We start from the raw sequence: 21986 nt of genomic DNA, 5'->3' as shown, positions 1-21986 counted from the left end.
CTGTGGGCCATTTGAACCTCAGAGAAGACTGGTCCCCCATCTTTTCCTGCCGGTGGCCACACAGCCCAGGATGAATGTGAGGAGAGTGGGGCAACGTGACTGTCTCCGTCCCCACCCTCTAAGCCTGGGCCTGTGGATCTCCCACCAGCAGAGAGTTCTCTAAACTCCTGGAAGTACAAGTGAAAATGTTAGTCCCTCAGTCACATCCGACTCTTTGCAACACCATGGACCGTAGGCTTCTCTGTTCATGGAATTCTCCAGGCAAGAATACTGGAATGGTTTGCCATTTCCTACTCCAGGGGATGTTCTCAACCTGGGGATTGAACCCAAGTCTCTTGCATTGCAGGCAGATTCTTTACCATCCAAACCTGTGGGCTACTGCATAATTGCCTGACATTGCTTTGAGAGGACATTCTGAGTTTGTAGTTTTTTGTGTTTTCTGAAGTTGAAGCAGTAACTCCCAGGGGTAGTATATATTCTGTTTCTCCACTTCCATTTATTTTTGAAAAATAAGGCAGCAAGCATTTTGGTTTGCTTTGATGTGATTAATCAGAACTGTCTGCAGGGCTGTTCTGTAGAAGGAGGAGCCATCTTGTTGAATATGGGTAGAAATGAGGTGGAGAAGGAAAGCTGTCTGAAAAGAGATTTCAAGTAATTTTAAGGAAATCCTTTTAGTAGTTGGAGCTGCCTAGAGATGGTATGGGTCACCTGGGAAGACAGTGAATGAGGATAACGGCTTTGACACCGAGGGAACGTTATGAAAACGTAAGATACGCCCACTTTCTCCCTCACACACACTGACACACAGAGTGACTCTGACTCAGCCCATCTGGAGGTCTGTATTTGTGTGTATGTCCCTCTAGGTGATTCTGATAACAGACGATTCCAGGGCACTAAGTATTATCAAAGGGAAGCAAGCTTTGAGTGGAACAGCTGAGCTACATAATTTTCTGTCACTTTCCAACCCTGAGATTCTGTGATTCTAACCAGTCTTGTCAATAATCCTTCATTTGTTCAATTGCACATCACTGTCCCCCAAGGAACATTCTCAGTATCAGCCCTTCTGGGTAATTTTCTGCCTGCTGGAGGTCATTCTTGAATTGGCTCTCTCTCACATATTTTAGGAGAAGGAAATGGCAGCCCACTCCAGTATTCTTGCCTAGAGAATCCCATGGACAGAAGAGCCTGGTGGGCTGCTGTCTATGGGGTCGCACAGAGTCAGGCACGACTGAAGTGGCTTAGCAGCAGCAGCAGCAAATATTTTAGGAGAAAACCATCCTAACCACCATGCTGGCCTGGAGAAGAAGTGTGTCTCATGACTCTAATGTTGACATTTGCATTCTTGCTCATAAAGGGTGCAGTACTGTCCATCTCATCTGTGTGTGTGTATGTGTTTATGGCTGTACATGAATTTCTATTAAATTTTCTCCTTAGGATGGTAACTCTTTCCAAAAATGTTACTATGATTGTTTTATGTGTTTATAAAAGTAACACATTTCATTGTAGAAAATGGGAAAATTTAGGAAAGTATCAAGAAGAAATAAAAATCACTTATAATCATATCCCACAAAGCATTCTTGTGCACTTACCTTAATGCAATTTAAGATCTGTCATGAGCCTTCCCTAGGGCTGCTCTTTAATGCTTATCTTCTAAAGGAGGCACTCTCATTTTATACTGCATTCAGCATCTTACAACTATAGCTCAGAATAAATGGTTGCTGGTATGCATATGATTTATTATTAGATTAGGGTTATTTTTTTCAATCCTTAATTCTTCTCTGGACTGTTTTCAGTTAGAGGCCAGAGAGGAATTATAGTTCAGCTCCTAGAGCCAGTTTGGAAAAATTTCATAATGGATAACATCAGTGTATGACTTTAACCTTCATAAAAATGTACTCTATTGATTCCATTTAATCCTTTCAATGAAACCATAAGATGAAGAGTATGAAAATCATTGCCTTTTCCCTCTCTCCTTTTTGAAGTTGGTAAATAAATTTTATTTAAATAAATGTTCCTTGAACATGCTAGACACTGTTGTAAGCCCTTTACAATTAACTAACTTATTTAAACCTCATTACAACCCTATGGGGAAGGTAATATAATTATCCTCATTTTACAAACCAGGAGACTGAAGCAGAGAGAGGTTAATTTACTTGCCTGGAATTGCCCAGCTAATAAACGGCATAACTGGGATTTGATTCCAGGCTATAATGCTCTTAACTCATATGCAATTCCTGCCACCCAACATTATAGAAATAAGAATTGACAAAACTCAGTTCAGCAAGCACCGCATGAGCACCATCTGTGTGCCAAGTGCTGTCATCAGGTCACCGCCTGGAGCCGGTGTTTGTGGGACCAGCATGTAACTCTGGCACAGTTACACGGGTGAGGACGGGGGGCTATCGTGTAAATAAAGGTGCTGTCTTAGTTCCGGCTGCTGTGACAAAACACCGTTCATGGGGTGACTTGGACAACAGACATGTATATTTTGCAGTTCTGGAGTTCAAAATCCAGGCACTAGCCATTCAGCTTCCCAGAGACAGGACCTTCCTCCTAGTTTGCAGACAGTCCTCTTGCTATTTTCTCATGTGGCTGAGAGAGAGAGAGCGCTCTTTTCTCTCCTGTCTCTTCTTTTTGGCCACTAATCTGATTTATGAGGTCTCCACCCTCATGACCTTATTACCTCCCAGTGCCTCACCACCATAGACCACCACCCTGGGGGTTGAGGCTTCAACATAGGAATTTTGTGTGGACACAAACATTCAGTCCATAGCAGGTACCAAGGGAAGTGGAAGGGCAGCAGACAGAGGAGTGAATTCCATATGATGATAAACCATATATTATGCTGGTGCTTTCAAATATAAGATTTTCTTTAATCTTCACAAAAGCTTCATAAGGAAACTGAAGACAGAGAAGTCAAGTAACTTCCCCAAGGATGCACAGTCAGCCACTGGCCTAGGTCTCTCTGTAGCAAGACCAGATGGCTTTTCACTACCCAAAAGGTATACTAGAAGCCCTTGACAAGAAGCTCTTATACCTTTCAAATACTGTACTAACCATTTTTAGTATTATTTAATATTCACCATAATTTTTCAAACCTGTCTTAATATCCTAATTTCACCAGTCTCATGAAACCTGAGATCCTAAGAGGTTAAGTGACCTACCCTAAGTCACAGAGCTAGTAGGTAGCAGATGGAGAATTCCAGTGCATATTTGTGTGATTTCTAAACCTGGGCTCTTAGCACAGAATCTTTCTTTCCTGAGTTTACATAGTTTCTGAAGAGCCAAACTGGGATGTGTTCCCGTTTCTTAACCCACGTCTCTATTCGTTGCCCCGCAGTAACTGGGCTCTCAGATGGCAGCTTGCAGCTAGCACTGAGGAAGTGTTCATTCACTTAGCTTCCCTGCAAGCCTGTGGCCAGTAACCTGTGTGGTGTTTCAGTCCTCGCTGCAGCAGGGCCTGGGGGGTCACAGGCACAGTGATGCCCAGCCCCAGATGCTGCTCTGACCATCCGGCGCTGCGGGCCTGCCCTCATTGTGTGTTTGGCGGGAACCTGAAAACGCCAGATGGGAGATGGGTAAGAGGACAGAGGAAGACAGTTGGGCTCATTAAAGCATGGCCATGTGGTGCTCTCTGGAGATGCTGGATGTCAGAACTGATTGCTCAAATTTTGCCATCCAGTTTAAGTTCTCAGTATTTTGGTCAGTGACCAAACCAGGGCGGAGGGGATTATTTCTGCTTAAACAATCTAATTAATTGCTTGCCTCTTGAGTGTGAGAGAAGTATGTCAGTCCTTCTCATCACGAGTCAGTCTTTCCACACAGGTGACCCACCAATTCCTTAGGTAAAGATCTATGGTTCTTAACATTATGTATTTCTGCCCAAGGAGTCTCACTTAGTAGAACAGTACATAGATTCCTACCAAGGAAAAAAGTCAGGAAATGGTCAGCAAGTTTTTTTCAGAAACATTGGTTGTTTGGGCAAGTCACTTCAACTCTCTGAGCCTTAGGTGTCACATCCAGGTCAAGAACCAGTAAGCCTCTTCGATGATTCTTTCGTTCATTTACCAACAAAGATTAAGCACCTGCTATCTGCCCAGCTTCATCTTAAACCCTGGATTATTGTGCCGATTATAGATAAGATAGGTAAGGTGGTTAGCGTGCATCTAATACTTTTGTGCTTACTCAAATGATATACATTTTCCTTTCTCCAAATTTTGAGCTTTTGATGCTCAGAAAAGCACAGTATTATGTAGGGACCTATCTCTCAGCCCTAACTGATCTTGGCAATAAACTGTCCACATGCATCCCAAGAAGCACTAGGAGAGAGGACAGGGCTGAGGCAAGTGAGGAAAAAAGATAAGCCACACCCCTTGCCACCCAGAAGAAAAGATTTGCAGAGACCCCCAAGAAGCCATTAGTGTGGGCCTCTGGGATGGAAAAACACAACTAGGATTGGGGATGCAATAAATGTGAAAAGACTGCTGAGGAGAGAAATCAATCCAGTGTTTGTGCTGTCAGATTGCAAACAGACATCTAGCTAACCTGAATTTCAGTGCTAAAAGCAAATTTATTCTGAGTTTTGAGGCCAGCCTGTCAAAACAGGTATTATGTCAGTGACTCAATGCTTGAATTTAGTTATGGTTTATTTAATTCAGGATAATCGGGATTTGGGATGCAAAGAAGGAGGATGGTTATCATTTGTGAGAAAGTAGGCCCTGACTCCAGAGAAGGCAATGGCACCCCACTCCAGTACTGTTGCCTGGAAAATCCCATGGATGGAGGAGCCTGGTAGGCTTCAGTCCATGGGGTCGCTAAGAGTCGGACACGACTGAGCGGCTTCACTTTCACTTTCCACTTTCATGCAAAGGAAATGGCAACCCACTCCTGTGTTCTTGCCTGGAGAATCCCATGGACGGAGAAGCCTGGTAGGCTGCAGTCCATGAGGTCGCACAGAGTCGGACATGACTGAAGTGACTTAGCAGCAGCAGCAGCAGCAGCAGCAGGCCCTGACTCCTAAGGAACTATATCGGTCATGAATTGTGGGTGACCCTCTACAGTCTCTCACTGGGTAAGGTCAGTGTAGAAGGTCCTTAAGTACCGTTTCCCAAGCAGAATGCATGGGTCAGACACTGTTTCTACCATTTTCTAATTTACGAAGCTTTGAGTCTTAGCTTTTCCAGCCATAAAATGGGACTGAGAATACCACACTTGGTTATTGTTAGGGCCAAATAAACGATGTAAATATGAAGGCCTTTTTCATTAATAATAATATGTTAAAATTTCAGTTACCACTTATATCATCGTCTTTATTATTCATGAAACTTCCAACCCAAATAGAAATCAGGGCTTTCCGATTTCCTTCTTGAGTGAACCAAAATCGGCCACTCCTACAATAAGGCTTTAATTTTTTCTTTTTTTAACTTTTTTTTGTTGCTTGTTTGAAGATCAGTAATAAACCATATCACACGTTAGGTGTGTTTGTGTGTGTGTCTCTGTCTGTCTGCCTGTTCATCTGACTTAGTCTCGGCAACTTGTTTTAAGTGATGAACCACTAATGTGGCCTAATAGAAACATTTCTGAAGGAACATGGACGGCATGAACTTAGAAACCAAGGGGGAAATGTTAGAATGCTCTGTCTAAGCAATTCTTAGAAGAGAATATTGAGTTCAGCCTCATTTATGTTTGGGGCCCATGTGAGCTCTCTCACTTTATGCAGAATTTATTTTCGTAGACTAATCAAGTAACCAGGTACTCTCTGAGTGTCATTCTGGCATCCCCTGATGGACTGGTGTTTCCCATAAGTAGGCTAGGAGAAGGTTGGGGCTGTAACAGCAATTTCAGAAGGGCCCAAAGAGATGAATACCAATTAGCATTTGCACTTGGATTAAAACTGAGAAAAGCTGAAGAAGCTCAGAGCAGACATTTTCACAGTGAGCATCTTTGCACTTTGCTACTTACCTTATGTGAAGTCTTCCTTGCTCTCCTCTCAACTGTTGTATGTTGGGCGCAGGTCGAAACTCTCGGTGGAACATACTGCTTTAATATCTGAGGTTAGATTTGAAGAATTTTGCTCATCTGTTTCCACTCAGATATTCTACTCTCATACCAAAATAAATATATTCTGAAACTCCATTCTGTAACTATAGAAACCCTGATCTTCAATGTGTTTCAGCTGGAAACACAAAATAACTCTCAAAGAGAAGTATGTTGTTAATTATTGATCTATGAATAGCTTAGATTTCATAAACCCTTAACGTTTCTGTAGATTCAGGGGTTTTTCCTCTCTTTTTTTCTTTCCCCATTTTTGATATTAGACCTAGCCACATGGCAAAACTAATACAATTTTGTAAAGTTTAAAAATAAAATAAAATTTTTTAAAAAAGTAATAGAAATTGGACCTAGCCACATTTAAATAGAGTGATGCTAAAATTGCTAAACAATGCAATTAATATTAATTTAGTTCAGCTGTTAAAATTTACTGAGGCCTTGCTGTAATACTCTGAGTCATATGTGGACTTGCCCTCAAGGAACATAGAGCCTTTTATGTGCAACTCAAAAATAAACAGCACAGAAGGAAACAAGAGATAACAGCAACGAAGACAAACAGACAAGTGTTGTGGGGCTTGGAGGACAGAACAATCATGTCTAATTAGAGAGGCTCAAAAAAAAAAAATCGGAGAAATATTTAGCTTCTCGTTTCAACTCCATCTTCCAAATAGACACAAGACCTGCCAACTTTATTTTATTAATGTTTCTCAAACTCTTCCCTCTCCTCCACTTCATTATCCTCATCATTTCTTGCCTGGATTATGGCAATAGCTTCTTAATAGGCTTCCTGCTTCCCACTGTTCCTTCCCTCCTCCAACCCATCATCCTCCTCCCCCAGAGTCACTTATTTAAAATACTAGTCTAGTCTATCGTTTCTTGGCTTTATAGCCTCTAATAAGTAGCAAGGACTCCCAAGGGAAAGCCCCATGTCCTTAATATAGGGATCCCCTCTATATTATAAAGGAGGCCCCGCCAGCTCCCCAGCCTCATGTCCCTGTGCTGTAGGTACTCTGTATCAGAATCTTCCTGCAATCTTTAGCTTGATTATAACTTCAGGTCATGGTACATGTTGTTCCTCCCTTCTGTCTGGGAGACTCTCCTTGAACTTTTCCCACTGACAAGCTCTCTCTCACCATTTAAGTCTCACAGAAATGTACTCCTTCTCCAAGAAGCCTTCCCCATTGCTTTCCACTCCTTATCGCCCTCCAATGAGATAGATAGATGTGCCCACTCACCTTGCTATCAGCAGTCTTATTGTGCAGTAGTATCTGTCTTTTTATGCCTCTGTCCCCTCCAAGAAGACATTACTATGCCTTCACTGAAGTCATGCTTTTTAATTTTTTTTTTCCCCCAACACCTTACTTGATACAGGATAGGCTTTCAATAAGTGCTTGATGAATGAATGAAGGTAAAATAACAAAAACTGCAGAGATGGTAGCAGAAGGACACTGGGCAAAGGAAAAGTTCAAGATGATAACATATTTGGTTTGAGGTAAAAGTAAACACCCCAGCTTTCTTAAAGAGAAGGAAAGGAAAAGGACGCAAACAGAAAAGGACATTAGGAGAGGAGAGTTTACTTCGCCTCCACTTTAGGGGTTCGTGTCTCTGGACTGTGATTTCTTGAAGTAGATTCTGATTGATTCAGGCATTTAAATAGCAAATATTAGGTTTTTATTCCTTCCAAATATGTGACGATTCAGTACATGTAACACAAAAATTGCAACGGATGTGTTAGCAGCTTAGAGATGTTATACAAAGACTTTTTATACTAACAAAGAAACAGAAATATTTTAAAACATTTTATTTTATCTGAAGGATAAGAAGAGGTATTCTTCATTGGATAAGGAATTTAAAATCATAAATGCCTTGCCATGTGATAGACTCTTTATTTTCCATTTTCCTTAGGGTGGAAAGAAAGGAACGTGCCCGATTGAAGACAGTGAAGTTTAATGCAAAACCTGGAGTGATTGATTCAAAAGGGGTAGGTACAAAATAATTGAAACATTAAGTTCTCTAGGTTGCCATGGATTTAACTAAAATTAGCATGTAAGCTTTCAGTAACAGACAGATTATGGAGCTACAAGACAGTGGATCACTGTTAAAAATGTTTTGCTAAAAGCCATGACGTGATTTCTGATGAAATAGATCTATAATAAATATACTAAATATCGGGGGTAAAGCTGCTAGTGATCAGCAGAAATGATGTATTATAAAGGTGATATAATGACTGTAGTGAAGAAGAAAAAAGATAGTTTGGGTATTTTTATTTCTCTAACTTTTTTCTTTAAAAAAAAAAAAACATTTTCAAAGGCTAGATTCTATAAAAGATGCCTGCTCATCATAAGATATATCTAATCCTTTACACATTATAAATCAGGACAGTGGTCATGGAAATATACAGATGGATCATCTAAGTGAATACATGGATTGTTGTGACAGACATAGAAAAGAAGAAAATTAACAAATGAAATTTAGGGTTATGCAACCATCACCACAGTCAACTTTAGAATATTTCCTCACCCCACAAAGAAAGCCGGCAGCAGTCACTCCCCTCTCCCCAGCCCTCTGACCTAGCCCTAGGGGACCACTGATCTACTCTGTCTCCACAGGTTCGCCCGTTCTGTATAGGTCATACAAGTGGCGTTACATACTGTGTGGTCTTCTGTGACTGCTTCTTTCACTTGACATAAGGTTCTCAAAGTGCCTCTATGTTGTAGCCTATAGAAGCACTTCTTTTCTTTTCATTGCCCAACAATATTCCATTGTATGGATATACTCATCTAAATGTATCCATGAAGCAGTTGGTGGAAATTTGTGTTGTTTCCACTTCGGGGCAATTATGAATAATGGCTGCTATCAACATTTGTGTATGGATTTTTATATAGAAATATACTCTTACTTCCATTGGGCATGTACTTAGGAGTGGAATTCCTGGGTCATGTGATAATGCTGTGTTTAACATTCTGGGGAACTGCCAGACTGTTTCCAAGGCAACTGTAACATTCTGCATTCTCACCGTCAGTGTTTGAGGGTTCCAGTTTCTCTCCATCCTTGCCAGCACTTGTTATTCTACGTCTTTCTGCTTATAGTCCTCCTGTTTGGTCTGAAGTGGTATCTCATTGTGGTTGTGATTTTTTATTTCCCTAATTACCATTGGTATTAAACATCTTTTCATGTGCTTATTGACCAGTTGTATATCTTCTTTGGAGAAGTGTCTTTTCGGGTCCTTTGCTCATTTTTTAAATGACATTCCTTTGCTGTTGCTGAGCTGTAGAAGTTCTTTGTATATTCCAAATATTAATCTCTTATTAAATACACATTTTCCAAATATTTTCTCCCATTCTATGAGTTGTCTCCCTTCAGAATGTCTTTTGGTGTACAAAATTTTTTGATTTTGATAGAGTTCAATTTACCTATTTTTTCTTTTGCTACTTTCTTTGGTATTATATCTAAAAAACCAAGGCCATGAAGACGTCCATATTTTCTTCTGAGTCTTATACTTTTAGCTTTTACATTTAGGTTGATCCACTTTGCATCAGTTATTGTGTACGATATGAAGTAGGATTGTAATTTCATTCTTTTGCACATGAATTGTTTTCTTAGTTTTATTTTTTGATAGTTCATTGCAAGTATATAGAAATGTAATTATTGTGTATATCAACCTTATACCTTGCTACCTTGCTGAATCCATTTATTAATTGTAATAGCTTTTTGGTGGATTCCTCAGGATTTTCTATCTACAAGGTCATATTATATGTAAAAAGAGAGTTTTACTTATTTTTTTTCAATCTAGGTGACTTTTATTTCTTTATCATAACTGATTGCCTTGGCTAGAACTTCCTGTATAGTTTGTATGAAAGTAGCTAACTGTTCTGTTCCTGACCTTAAGGGGAAAGCATTTAATCTTTCCTGTTGTATGATGTAAGTTGTGGGTTGTAAAGTTTTTGTTAATCTATTTTTAAGTGATAATACAAGAATCGTATTGCTGTATTGTAAAATACCTTTCCCCACCTTCTGCTTTCCCATTCTCTTTCTCTTCATATCCTTTCCTTTACTTTGCTGTCCTAACATTTTTGACTTGTGAGCATCACGCAGAACCACAAATTTAGGTCATTTGTCACCATGAAAGCAAAAAGAAAAGCTATCATTTCTCAGGACTTTTGAGCCCTAAATCACAACACTGCCCTTTGTATTTTTAAGCAGAAGTTTCACTGGGCAGCCTAGTCATTGACATAATGATTTTCATTCCCCTAATACATTCTGGTGAAAGGGAATTTATTTAAACATGATGTCACTCTAAAAAATAGTGAGGGAATATGTCATCATGCATGGAAATCTTTCAAACAAATACTGTCTCCATACAAAGGGGTAAGATTTTTCAGTGATTCTTGGTGAGAATTTTAGGACAGATTTCCTGTTTGTTTCATGTAGTTGGGTATATATCAAAGAATTTTCATTGAATACCTACCATGTGCCAGACACAGGATTAGAACTTGTGAAAGATACAAAGGTAGCACAGGCCCTTCCCCTTAAGAGCTTATAACATCAGTGAGAGCCCAGATGCCTTTTTAATAAGGACAAAACTTGTGTGTTTTTAATCATACTGTTGAATATGATTAGGTACGAGCCAATGAATAGAATATAAACCCTAGGACTTGAGTGGCTGTTGAAGGAGAAGCAGTGATCACGTGGAAAGGGAAACCCTGAACTGAAAGTCATGAGAATCAGGTACCTGAGTTCTGGTGTCAGTTTATTACTGAGTCATCACTGCTCTTTGGACGTCATTAGCAAAGTAGCGGCTTTGAACTATATCAGGGATGTCAAAGAAGTTTCACCTCCTATGTACACTGATGAATTGATGTCTCTAACTAGAAAATGTGTTGAAAATGATTCTGAGGCCATATATGATCTCAGCACCTAACACACTATTGGGAATTGTTCTCTGCTTGAGATCCCTGGATTCAGTGATTTTTAAGGTGCCTTCCAGCAGTAATTCTCCATGAGCCTATTAATTAAGAAACAATAAACCACAGTTTTCCAAGTCCCCACAAAAATAGTACATCAATGAGAAGATTCTCATCCTGAAGTAGAACATAAAGGACAATAAGAGAAAGATAAGACAATTAAGACTGAAGAAAGGACAGACCCACTCTCCAATGGAGAGTTAAGGAAGTCAGGAGATGCCACTCACTTTGAGCCTTGGACAAAAACTACAGAAATTAGTCATTGTTACAGAGGCCTCAGTCTCTGAAACCCAGGGGTAAATGCAGCATAAACTGAAAAGGAAAACTTTGAAATGAGGAAGAGGATGGGATATTTAAGTAACATTATCATTAGTTGGTATCGACAGAACATTGTGAATTGTTGGGGATTCAGAGTGAAAGCCATGGGGACTTCTCTGGCAGTCCAGTGGTTGGGACTCCACGCTTCCAATGCAAGAGGCACGTGTTTGATACCTGGTGGGCTAACAAGAACCCACATGCCATACGGTGTGGCCAAAGCATTTTTTAAAAAAGTTTTTTAAACAGAGTGAAAGCTGTGGCCACTGCCCTGGAGGATCTTAGAATCAATTAGTATGTGTAAAATGGACTGTGACAAGAGCCTTATTAATAGTGTGTATAAGAGCTATGGGGATTTGACTTCATGGATGTGGGAATGACTAGAGAGCACTTCATAAAAGAAGAACTTAGAGTGCTTGAGTTACTTTTCCTCAATTATGAATATAGGAATTATGAATGAATAATTAAACATTCATTAATGTTTGAAAATTGAGTTCTACAAAACATTAGGTACTAGGCTAGGTGCCTCGTGGGGCCGCCGGATGATTAAAAAGACAAAGTCTTTCCTACTTCAGAGCTCACAGAAAAGATATATAAGCAAGCAAACAATGGCAACACAATATCACTGATGATCCCTGTGTGTGTGTGTGTGTGCACGCGCACACGCTCAGTCGCTTAGTTGTGTCCGACTCTTTGCAGGCCCATGGACTGTAGCCCACTAGGCTCCTCTGTCCATGGGATTTTCCAGGCAAGAATACTGGAGTGGGTTGCCACTTCCTCCTCCAGAGGATCTTCCCAACCCAGAGAACTCCTGTCTCTTGCTTTTCCTGCATTAGCAGGTGGATTCTTTACCACTATTGCCACCTGGGAAGCCCAAATTTAGCGAATCAATCTCTATTTTAAATACCAGGAGATTGTGCCTCAGGAAGATTAACTAATTTACTTAAGATCACACAGTAAGTACAAAAGTCAGGTTTAAATTCAATTTAGTTTGACAGTAGAACATTTGCCTTTCTTATTTCTTCATACTATCCTTTCTTTTCTTGAAAGTCAGAAGAAGGAGAGAGCCACTAATTATGACTTGGATAAGGGAGAAGGCTATAAAGAGAAGGTACTATTTGAGTGAGATTTTGAAGTTTGAGTAAGAGTTTGCCACACATAGGAAATAGCACGAACATGAAGGTGGAAAGTGTAGGCATTTTGGAGTAAGACCTTGCAGATCAGAGACTCCAGATGGATGGTGAGGATGGTGTGATGGGAGTTTTGGCTAGTGGGGCTGACCAGGAAGATCTGGAAGGTTGGGAAGTTTGTGTGGAAAGTCTGGCTATGAGCTTTGAAGCTTACTGAGTTTGGAGAGTATCCATGAGGAAATCTGAGGCTCTCCATTCCTAAATGCCCATTTGCTACAAATGAAATACCACGTGTCTTCATGAGGTCTGTGTCTACACATGGAAAAACAAGAGGACCATTGTGACGGTAATCCAGATAATTCCAGCTTACCCATAACCGGGCTCAAAGTGGCCATCAGTTTGAATAGATCTGCTTGAGAACCACCTCAGTTCCCCAGATCTCAGGGCACCCAAGCTTTCCTGAGAATGTCAGTTAAATTTCTAATGCATCTCTGTTCAAACTAGCCTCTGGTGAAAACTTAATCACCACCTTAATTTCTTTCACTGTTCTAACTTTTTATCAATTTTCTAATCAGCCATTCTGTTATTTACTGAGACATTTAGTCTTCAGAATCAAGCTCTTTTTACATTGAAAAGTCAGTGGTATTTAGTGATTTATGCTGTTTTGTTTAATTTTTATTTTAAAATCTCAATAATTTAAGGAAGGAAAATACATGTCTGAAAGAATATAAAAGAATTATTATTAACACTCTTACTAAATATCAGCAATGTGCAATTATAAGGGTCCCCTTTGCATTGTAAATCCTTGCTAAAATAAGATAGGCTACAAATAAATGACTAGTCCTTTATCCACTGGCAGGTATGAAACAGAAGTTAGAGATGTCTGTTATTCGAAGTGTCAATAGTAGGAGTACCATTGTAAAAACCTAGACAACTTACATCTATATCTCTTAATCACCACAGCAAAACTTGAAGGGACATCATTTATTCCCTTTATAGATTTGAAGAAACTGAGGCTTGGTGAGGTGAAGAAATCTGAACTCATGTCTAATTGATTCCAAAATCCTTAATCCATTTACTATAGCATAACTCTCTCCCTTATTAAGACGATGTCACACTTGTGCATTTTAAGCAAAATGAAGAAATAAATTGAATTGGGTTTAGCTTTGTTAAAAACTAATTTGGACAAAAACTTAAATTCTGAAAGGCGAAAGCTGATTTCTCGATGAAGTGCATCTTTGTGTATGAGAACTCTTCCAAAGGGAGCGTGGAGTCCACACACTTTTCTCTGTTGTGGTCTACCAGAGTAAAATGAAGTCTTAGAAAACATGTTTATTCAGTTATTTAATAAACCTTTATTAGGTGCCTATATGGGCTTCCCAGGTGGCTCAGTGATAAAGAATCTGCCTGCCAATGCAGGAGATATGAGTTTGTTCCCTGGATTGGGAAGATACCCTGGAGAAGGAAACAGCAACCCACCACAGTATTCTTGCCTGGGAAATCCCATGGACAGAGGAGCCTGGCCGGTTACAGTCCACGGAGTTGCGATGAGTCAGGCATGACTCAGCAGCTAAACAACAACAACAAAGGTATTGTTGCCTATACAGGGCAGCTTTCTGGGCGGCGTGGACCAAGATGAGTTAGTCAGGTCGCTGCCCGAAAGGAGCAGGGCTACTGGGGAAGAGAATGGGTCCCCCCAGAGAGGAAGTAATTCATACCAAACAGGAGGGGTGGGAAACTTGCTCCGAAGTTCAGGCTCCTCTGAACTTGATTCTGGCTTGGAAGCTAGAGGAATTTGAATTGGGGAGCCTTGAAGGATTAGTAAAGTTTTCAAGGCATGGGCAGTGGCAGAGGAATAGGATACAGGACACATAGGAAGTAGAACATGGTTGCTTCCATTGCAGGAAGCAGTTAGTGAAGAATGAAAGGCCTCAGAACTGCAGAGTGACTCAAGTCAGTTATAGTGCCTTATATTTTCCAGGAAACTTGTACTTCATCCTGTAGACAGTGAAGAATTTTAATGGTTGTGACCACACCCAACCTAGTGATTTTCTCTGATTTTCCACCCTTAATGTACCTAAACTGCTGCCCAAACATCACTCCCACGCAGACCTCCAAACTTACTCATCTTTGGGCCCCTAGCACAATGTCTACCAGACACATACTGGCTTCTCCTTCCACCCTGTTTAGAGGAAAGGTAAGTGAATGATCAAAAGTAGGTTTCCAAGAGATCAGTCTGTCAACCATGGGAATGACAGATTGGAGGGGAGAGAGACCAGCGGTGGGAAATATTGAGGTAACTAAAGCAGTATTCTGGGTGTGAGATTCTGAAAATCTGAATGTAAAACAGTGAAGAAAGGAAAGGAGAAGAGTGTGGCTGAAGAGATCGAAGAGGACCATCATCCTTGGACATCTGACCTAATATTCTGTGTCCTTTTCTAAAGCCTTGAGCTCCTTTTCAGAGGGGATGTTGACTGGGAGAGATGAGTTGTTGTTGTTGTTATTCAGTCTCTTAAGTCATGTTGACTCTTTGTGACCCCATGGACTGCAGCACACCAGGCTTCCCTGTTCATCACTATGTCCCAGAGTTTGCTCAAGCTCATGGCCACCGTGTCGATGATGCCATCCAACCATATGCTCCTCTGTTGCCCCTTCTCCTGCCCTCAATCTTTCCCAGCATCAGAGCTTTTTCCAGTGAGTCCTTCCAATGAATATTTAGGGTTGATTTCCTTAAGGATTGACTGGTTTGATCTCCTTGCAGTCCAAGGGACTCTCAAGAGTCTTCTCCGGAATCATAGTTCGAAATATTCAGTAGAGAGGGGTAGGGGCAAAGATGGAACTATTGGTGACAGAATCCTGGCAATCTCCCTGAATCAAACTGGAGCTGGCATTAAGAAGTTTAAGTTCTGTTTCATACCCTCTTGGAAATTTCCATACAGTCATTGGGTCCTAATATGTCATTTACAGATGAAGAAACTAAGAATCATTTTTCTGGAGCACACAGAGTTAGTAGCAGAGCCTGCCATCAAATCGTGTATCAGAAAAGTGACCTGACAGTGTTTTGTCAGCAATGTAGGAATTATGTTTGTTTCACCAGGATGAGTTATGAGGATTGCTTTTGTAGCAGCTTCAAAGTGATATTTTGAGTTTCAAGGGAAAAGTCATTTCTACTCTCGAAAAATGGGGAAACTCCTTAATAGAGATAGCTTTTGGATGGCCAGAGCCCAGGGAAGAGCTCAGATGTCCAGAGTGACCTAGGGATTCAGAGAGGTGGGGTGAAAGGAGAAGCATACCGCCTCATACTTGCTTTTGGGAAGGCAACATTTCCCCTCAAAGTTCATAGACTCAATACCGGCTGCCCCTCGACTTGTTCATTATCACTCCCCTCCTCCAGGCCCTCTGTCAGTTTCCCGGTTGGACTTCTTGGCACTGGTCTTCCTCCTCTGATTCTTTCCCTGTACTGCATGCAGGGTGGTTTAACCAGGCTAACATTTTTATGTAAAGAACCAAAACAGGGTTGTGTCCAAGAAATTCTGCCATCTCACCAGACCAGCCCAGTCTGGGAAGAGATGCCAACTCCCTACATTTTCCTTTGAATGTGATCATCACATTTGTCCAGACCTTGAGCTCCCATGTCCACTGAGAGCCATGTGATTCTCTGATTAAAGATACACAAATGGCTTTTCTGCAGGTGGCTCTCAGAGGGGCCTGCAGTCGAGTTTCATTCTCTGATATATGTAAGGAGGGTCCCTCTCTCAACCTTGAAGCTGAACTCAACGAACATTTTTTAGTGAATAAATACACATGCTTTTACTTATTGCCCATAGGGTATTTATTTGTCAAGTTATTAATGAGGAAACTACTAGTGTGGGGAATGGGATGGAGAATAAGTCATGTTCCTTATATGCCCTTGGGTCACCTCCCTCCTAGCTCCAAAAACTACCATTGTTCAACCAACCAAGTTAATCTACAACCTTATGTTACCAAATTTAGTATAATTTACAACTGATAAAATCAGTCCACTACACATGTATGCATATTCATTTTTACAATATGTTTTAGTTTGTTCAGTTCTTTTACCTTAATTATATTTTTAAAACACTTTGGTTTTGTATATGTTGACTCTTGAATATGTTTGATCAACCTCATCCCCAGGAGGAAAAAGGTACAAAAGTTGTAAATCTTTCAAAATACTTTGAAATCCAATGTTATTTTCCCTGCCTGATTATATTAGGCTAACACTTTCACTTCAGGAATGTTGGAAGGAATATGGTAAATTGAAATATAATAAATTCACTTGCTCATGGCATTTTCTCCTCTCTGATGATTTCAGTTTTCAGTGTTTTAGGCTTTAGTTTAACAGATATTTGTTGAGGCTATACTGGGTGCCACGTACCAATTTAGGCAATGAAAGTACACCATGAGTAGGACAGGGTTCTAGCCTGTAGGAATCAAAATATTCTGCAGGTGCTCAGTCGCCTCAGTCGTGTCTGACTGCAACCCCATAGATTGTAGCCTGCCAGGCTCCTCTGTCCATGGGATTTTCCAGGCAAGAATACTGGAGTGGGTTGCCATGCCCTCCTCCAGGGGACCTTCCCCACCCAGAGATGGAACCCGCATCTCCTGCGGCTACTGCATGGGCGTGAATACCACTGAGCCACCTGAGAAGCCCTATATTCTGCAGAGATAAACATGTAAGCACATGACAAATAGAATCTTCTAAGCTCTGAATGGGAAATGAGGTCAAGCTACTATTTGAACTCAGATCTGGAATACTTAAGCCTCTCTTGAAGTGCGCAGGCAAGTTCTCAGTGGAGATAATGCCCCAACTGAGCCTTGAAGGATCAATAGAATCTAGTGTAAAAGGATAGAAAAACTCATGGAAGCTGAGGGGAAGGCATCTAAAGACAGGAGGCAGCCCATTGTGTGCAGGGAAGCCAAAGAAGCTTTGTGTGACAAATACAGGAGCTTAAGCACAAAGTTACAGGTGTCAGCCAGGAAGTCCAAGAGGAAGTCGGGACTCAGATCTAACCCAGAGGGCAGTGGAGAGGCTTTGGAGGATTTTAGAAAGGTTAGATTAGAACTTTAGCAGGTCACTCAATTTATTTTGGAATAAATTTCCAAAAGGAGGCAACCCTAGACAGTTGGAGTCTGTTTTAATAATGGGTGAGATGGAGACAGCCTGAACTAGAACCACAGAGTAGCAACAGAAAGGAAAGAAGAGACCAGGAAATATTTAGCAGAAAAAAAGCCTAGGGCACCTACATCAGCATCAGCTGAGACTTAAAAATGGATGCCAAACCTCAAACCCAGCCCTGTGGACTCAGAATCTCTAGGGATAGAAGTTTCTAGTCTACAGGAACTTGAATAGAATTTGTATCCTATTGTTGTGTGAAAATTGTATAAATCTTAATTATGTTGAATTGGTTCATGGTGCTTTTCAGGTCTACTATATCCTTCTACTTCTCTGTATATTCAGTTAATTTTTGAGAGTTTTATGTTGAAACTCCAACTAAAAATCTTAGTTTATCTACTTAAAAAATAATTGTAATAGAGTGAAACTCCATGTAACTTTATTCTGTATTTTCCAAGTCTTGTGTAAATGTGTTATCATACTTTTGAAATGTAAAAAATAAAAAAGAATCTCTAGGGATGGAGAGTCAGGAAAATTGCTTTTTACCAAACTCCTGGGAAAATTCCATAGACTTGCTAAAATTTGAGATACACAGGTGTAGGGAAATGGTTTGGTATCACACAGAATAGTCAGTTTCTATCAGAGTTATCGTAATGTATCTAAGCTTCAATCACCAGATATATAAAAATAGAAATCATATTAAAAGAAATAATATATGTTAAGTACCTAGAAATATTAGTCAGTCTCCCTCCCGGCCATGCATACACACACCGTGCTGTGTACAGAAAGGAAGGGAGAGTTGGCACAACCTTGCCCTACACCTGTTGGCACAGGGGTGTTTTTTGACTGTGTGCTTGCTGACTTTATATTGGGCAGAAAGGTGGAGTTGGCAGCAGACTGTCCTCCACTCCTGTCCCTGCCATTGGCTGAAAATCAGGATTGTTTCTGAGTTCTCTACCATATTGTATAATTACCTGTGGAAAATTTTAGAACAGACTCGATCAGTGCTTGTTGCATTGGAGAACTGCCACGTTCTATTCAGTACACCAATTACTCTGAACACCCATAGACTGCCTTATGTTCTTCTAGTTTCTTTTTATAGGCTTTGCTCATTTGCTCCATAGAAAAATTCTTAACATGCCCATCTCACAGATGAGATAACTGAAGTTTAGAGAGGGTAAACAACTTACCCAAGCTCACAGAGCTAGTAAATGGCAGCATTGGGCCTTGTGTGATGATGTATTACATAAGCAGAATAGAATAATTGATTCCTCAAGGCATTTTAGTGAAAGTAAAAGTCACTCCATCGTGTCTGGCTTTTTGCGACTCCATGGACTATACATACAATCCATGGAATTCTCCAGGCCAGAATACTGAAGTGGGTAAAGACTTTCCCTTCTCAAGGGGATCTTCCCAACCAAGGGTCTGAATCCAGGTCTCCCACACTGCAGGCAGATTCTTTACCAGCTGAGCCACCATGGAAGACCAAGAATACTGGAGTGGGTAGCCTATCCCTTCTCCAGCAGATCTTCCCACCCCAAGAATCAAACTGGGGTCACCTGCATTGCAGGCGGATTGTTTACCAGCTGAGCTACCAGGGAAGCCCCAAAGCATTTTTATGTATGAACGAATTCTAGATGTTATTAGCATAGCTAATTCTATCTATTTAATTATTGATGCTAAGGCTAAAGAAATATAAATAAGAGATGTATAATTTGTGGTTATATAAATAACAAGTATAGTTTCATCAGATGAAAACACTAAGCTTTTGTTCAATTTTCTTCCTGCTATTAATTCTGAAAATTTGGCTCGAAACCATTTCTGCTTGGGGAGGGGGGGCGGTATTCATGAATCAATTCTAATTCACTGCAGGGTTTCCTTTAACCTGACTCTTTAAGGTAAAAACCCAGAGTCACATCTTAGAGCTTGTATGTTTCACCATGCAAAACCTTTTAACTCTCCAAAAACTAAAACATCAATACTGAAAGATAAAGATGTGGAAGCTACTGTACAGTCATCTGACTTCCTCACTGTAGTAATTACAGCCAGAATCTCAGCAAGAAAAATAATATATCTTGTCTCTTTTCAACGGTATACTATGTTTATATGTGGGTAGAAAGTCTTTTTCTTAATGGCAGATCACGTAATGTCTGAAAAGTTTCAACAGCAGCTTCCAGTATGTTCCTAATATTCATTTAAAAATACCTAATTACTTTGCCCTTTTATTTAAGAAATAGTCACTGAACTTAGGCTGTCTTGGATTGTGTTCTTAGCTATGTGGTCTGGATCCAGTAGCTTCTCCTTCTGAGACTTTGACTTTTTAGCTATAATAAAATCTAGAAAGTCGATTGCAGGTTCCTTGAAGGCAGGGAATATGATTTATTTAAGGCTTAAATAGTTCATGACTCTTAAGCAATAAGTAGTGAACAGTGAGAATAAAGAGGGTGATATATTGGGAGAAATGGTATATGAATTAGAAGATACAGCCTACATGTTTTTATTGTAGTTTGTACATGGAGAACTGAACAACTTATTTTTGCTTTTAAAGAAAAGTTCTCTTAATCTGAGTGTTATTTCCTTCATTTCAATAAATAGGTTTTAATTATCCCTTATGTACAGGAAACTGCTTTGACCACTGAGTTGGGGACACAGGTAAAGTAGGGCCCCACCTCTGTCATCCCAGAACTTACTTTCTAGAACACAGACACATACACACACACACAACAATATAGCATAAGGTGAAAAAGTTTAGTAAGAGATGGAAAGAGCCTTAATGGAGATTCAAAGGAAAAGGAGGACCAATCTGAGTGTAAACAATTAAGAAATGGTTCCAAGAAAAGGTAGCATTTTAGATGCTGAGTAAGATTTCAGCAACTGTAGAATAAGTGTTGGCTTCCTTCATAGCTCAGTTAGTAAAGAATCCACCTGCAGTGTAGGAGACCTGGATTTGATCCCTGGTTTGGGAAGATCCCTTGGAGAAGGGATAGGCTACCCGCTCCAGTATTCTTGGGCTTCCCTTGTGGCTCAGCTCGTAAAGAATCCACCTGCAATGCAGGAGACCTGGATTCAATCCCTGGTTTGGGAAGATCCCTTGGAGAAGGGAAAGGCTACCCACTCCAGTATTCTGGCCTGGAGAATTTCATGGACTATATTCCATGGGGTTGCAAAGAGTCGGACACAACGGAGCGACTTTCACTTTCAGAATAAGTGTGGTTTTTACATTTATGAAATAGTAGAAGCAAAAGTAAAGTAGTGAAGGATATGTGACAACCAACTCTATGTTTGATTGGATCATAGACTACAGACAGTGGAGCAGTGGGGGAGTAAGGTTGGAAATGTAGTTGGACCCCCAGATTAGAGGGCATTCCTTTAAAAATTTCAAGGAGGCTGTTCTTCAGGCTCGGGGACACCTTTAAAGGCTATTTGGACAGAATAGTGACAGGATTTGTTTGTGAATAAAGACACTGACTCATTGCCTGGGGGATGAGTGGTGGGTACCTGGGAGGAGAGAATAGAATCACGGGGCACCTTGGGGGAGGTTGCTGGAAGGACTCAGGTCACAGAGGCCTCACACTGACAGAAGGTCACAGATGGCAACAGTGGTTAGCAGAGAATGTTGAAACTGTCATCTGTGAACATATGGAGGATCCCAAATGAGTTACTGATTGGTGGAGACAGGGGTAAAGGCAAATCATGCAAAGTAACTGTGCCCACGAGGGTGACAGTGGAAGGGAACATGAACTTGGGGGAATGGAGACTAGAAATTTAACTCATGTATATGCTTTTAGGCCCAGCTTCAAGCCAACATCTCCCTACACCCCACCTCAACACGGTAGCCTTCCCTTCCAACACAAATCTTTGGCACAAACAATTGCTATTGTGCCGTTAGAAATCAGCAGTTTATGCATGATACCGAAATAACCACTTAATTGAGCTGAAAACCAACCCAGGGCAGATTCAATAAAACTGTCACTAAAATAAACTTTTTGGAAAAAAAATGAAACCAATTTTAGACTGATTGCCAGGTTAAAAGCAGAAAGGTGTTGTAATAAATCTGCTCCTCTGGGATTAAGAAATCCTTCATGAAGCATTTTTTTCCACATACCAAATAATTACAGGTCTTCCCAGGTGGCGCAGTGATAAAGAAAACGCCTGCCAATGTGGGAGACACAGAATCGATCTCTGGGTTGAGAAGATCCCGTGGAGGAGGAAATGGCAACCCACTCCAATATACTTTCTTGGAAAATCCCATGAACAGAGGAGCCTGGCATGCTACAGTCCATGGGGTCGCAAAGAGTCAGACATGACTGAGCACACACAAGCATACACACCCAAATAATTACAAATATATTCCTTAAGTCTAGACTTTTATCCTGGAGGCATTTGTTACGA

At 40.6% G+C, this 21986-nt stretch overlaps 1 protein-coding gene across 16 annotated transcripts in view; it reads left to right on the top strand.

Moving 5' to 3' along the window:
• Nucleotides 1-21986, top strand: part of DLG2 (discs large MAGUK scaffold protein 2) — a 2318993-nt gene that overhangs the window by 2239393 nt on the left and 57614 nt on the right. For all 16 annotated transcript variants that reach the window (XM_027532391.1, XM_027532387.1, XM_027532386.1 and 13 more), the window contains one exon: nt 7957-8032. In XM_027532391.1, the coding sequence (XP_027388192.1) occupies nt 7957-8032 (76 nt within the window). The remainder of the gene's footprint in view (nt 1-7956; nt 8033-21986) is intronic.

Source organism: Bos indicus x Bos taurus, chromosome 29 (assembly GCF_003369695.1).
Source record: "Bos indicus x Bos taurus breed Angus x Brahman F1 hybrid chromosome 29, Bos_hybrid_MaternalHap_v2.0, whole genome shotgun sequence".
Lineage (NCBI taxonomy): Eukaryota > Metazoa > Chordata > Mammalia > Artiodactyla > Bovidae > Bos > Bos indicus x Bos taurus.
Note: the sequence above shows the minus strand (reverse complement) of the source record. Positions and strands in the feature narration are given on the sequence as shown.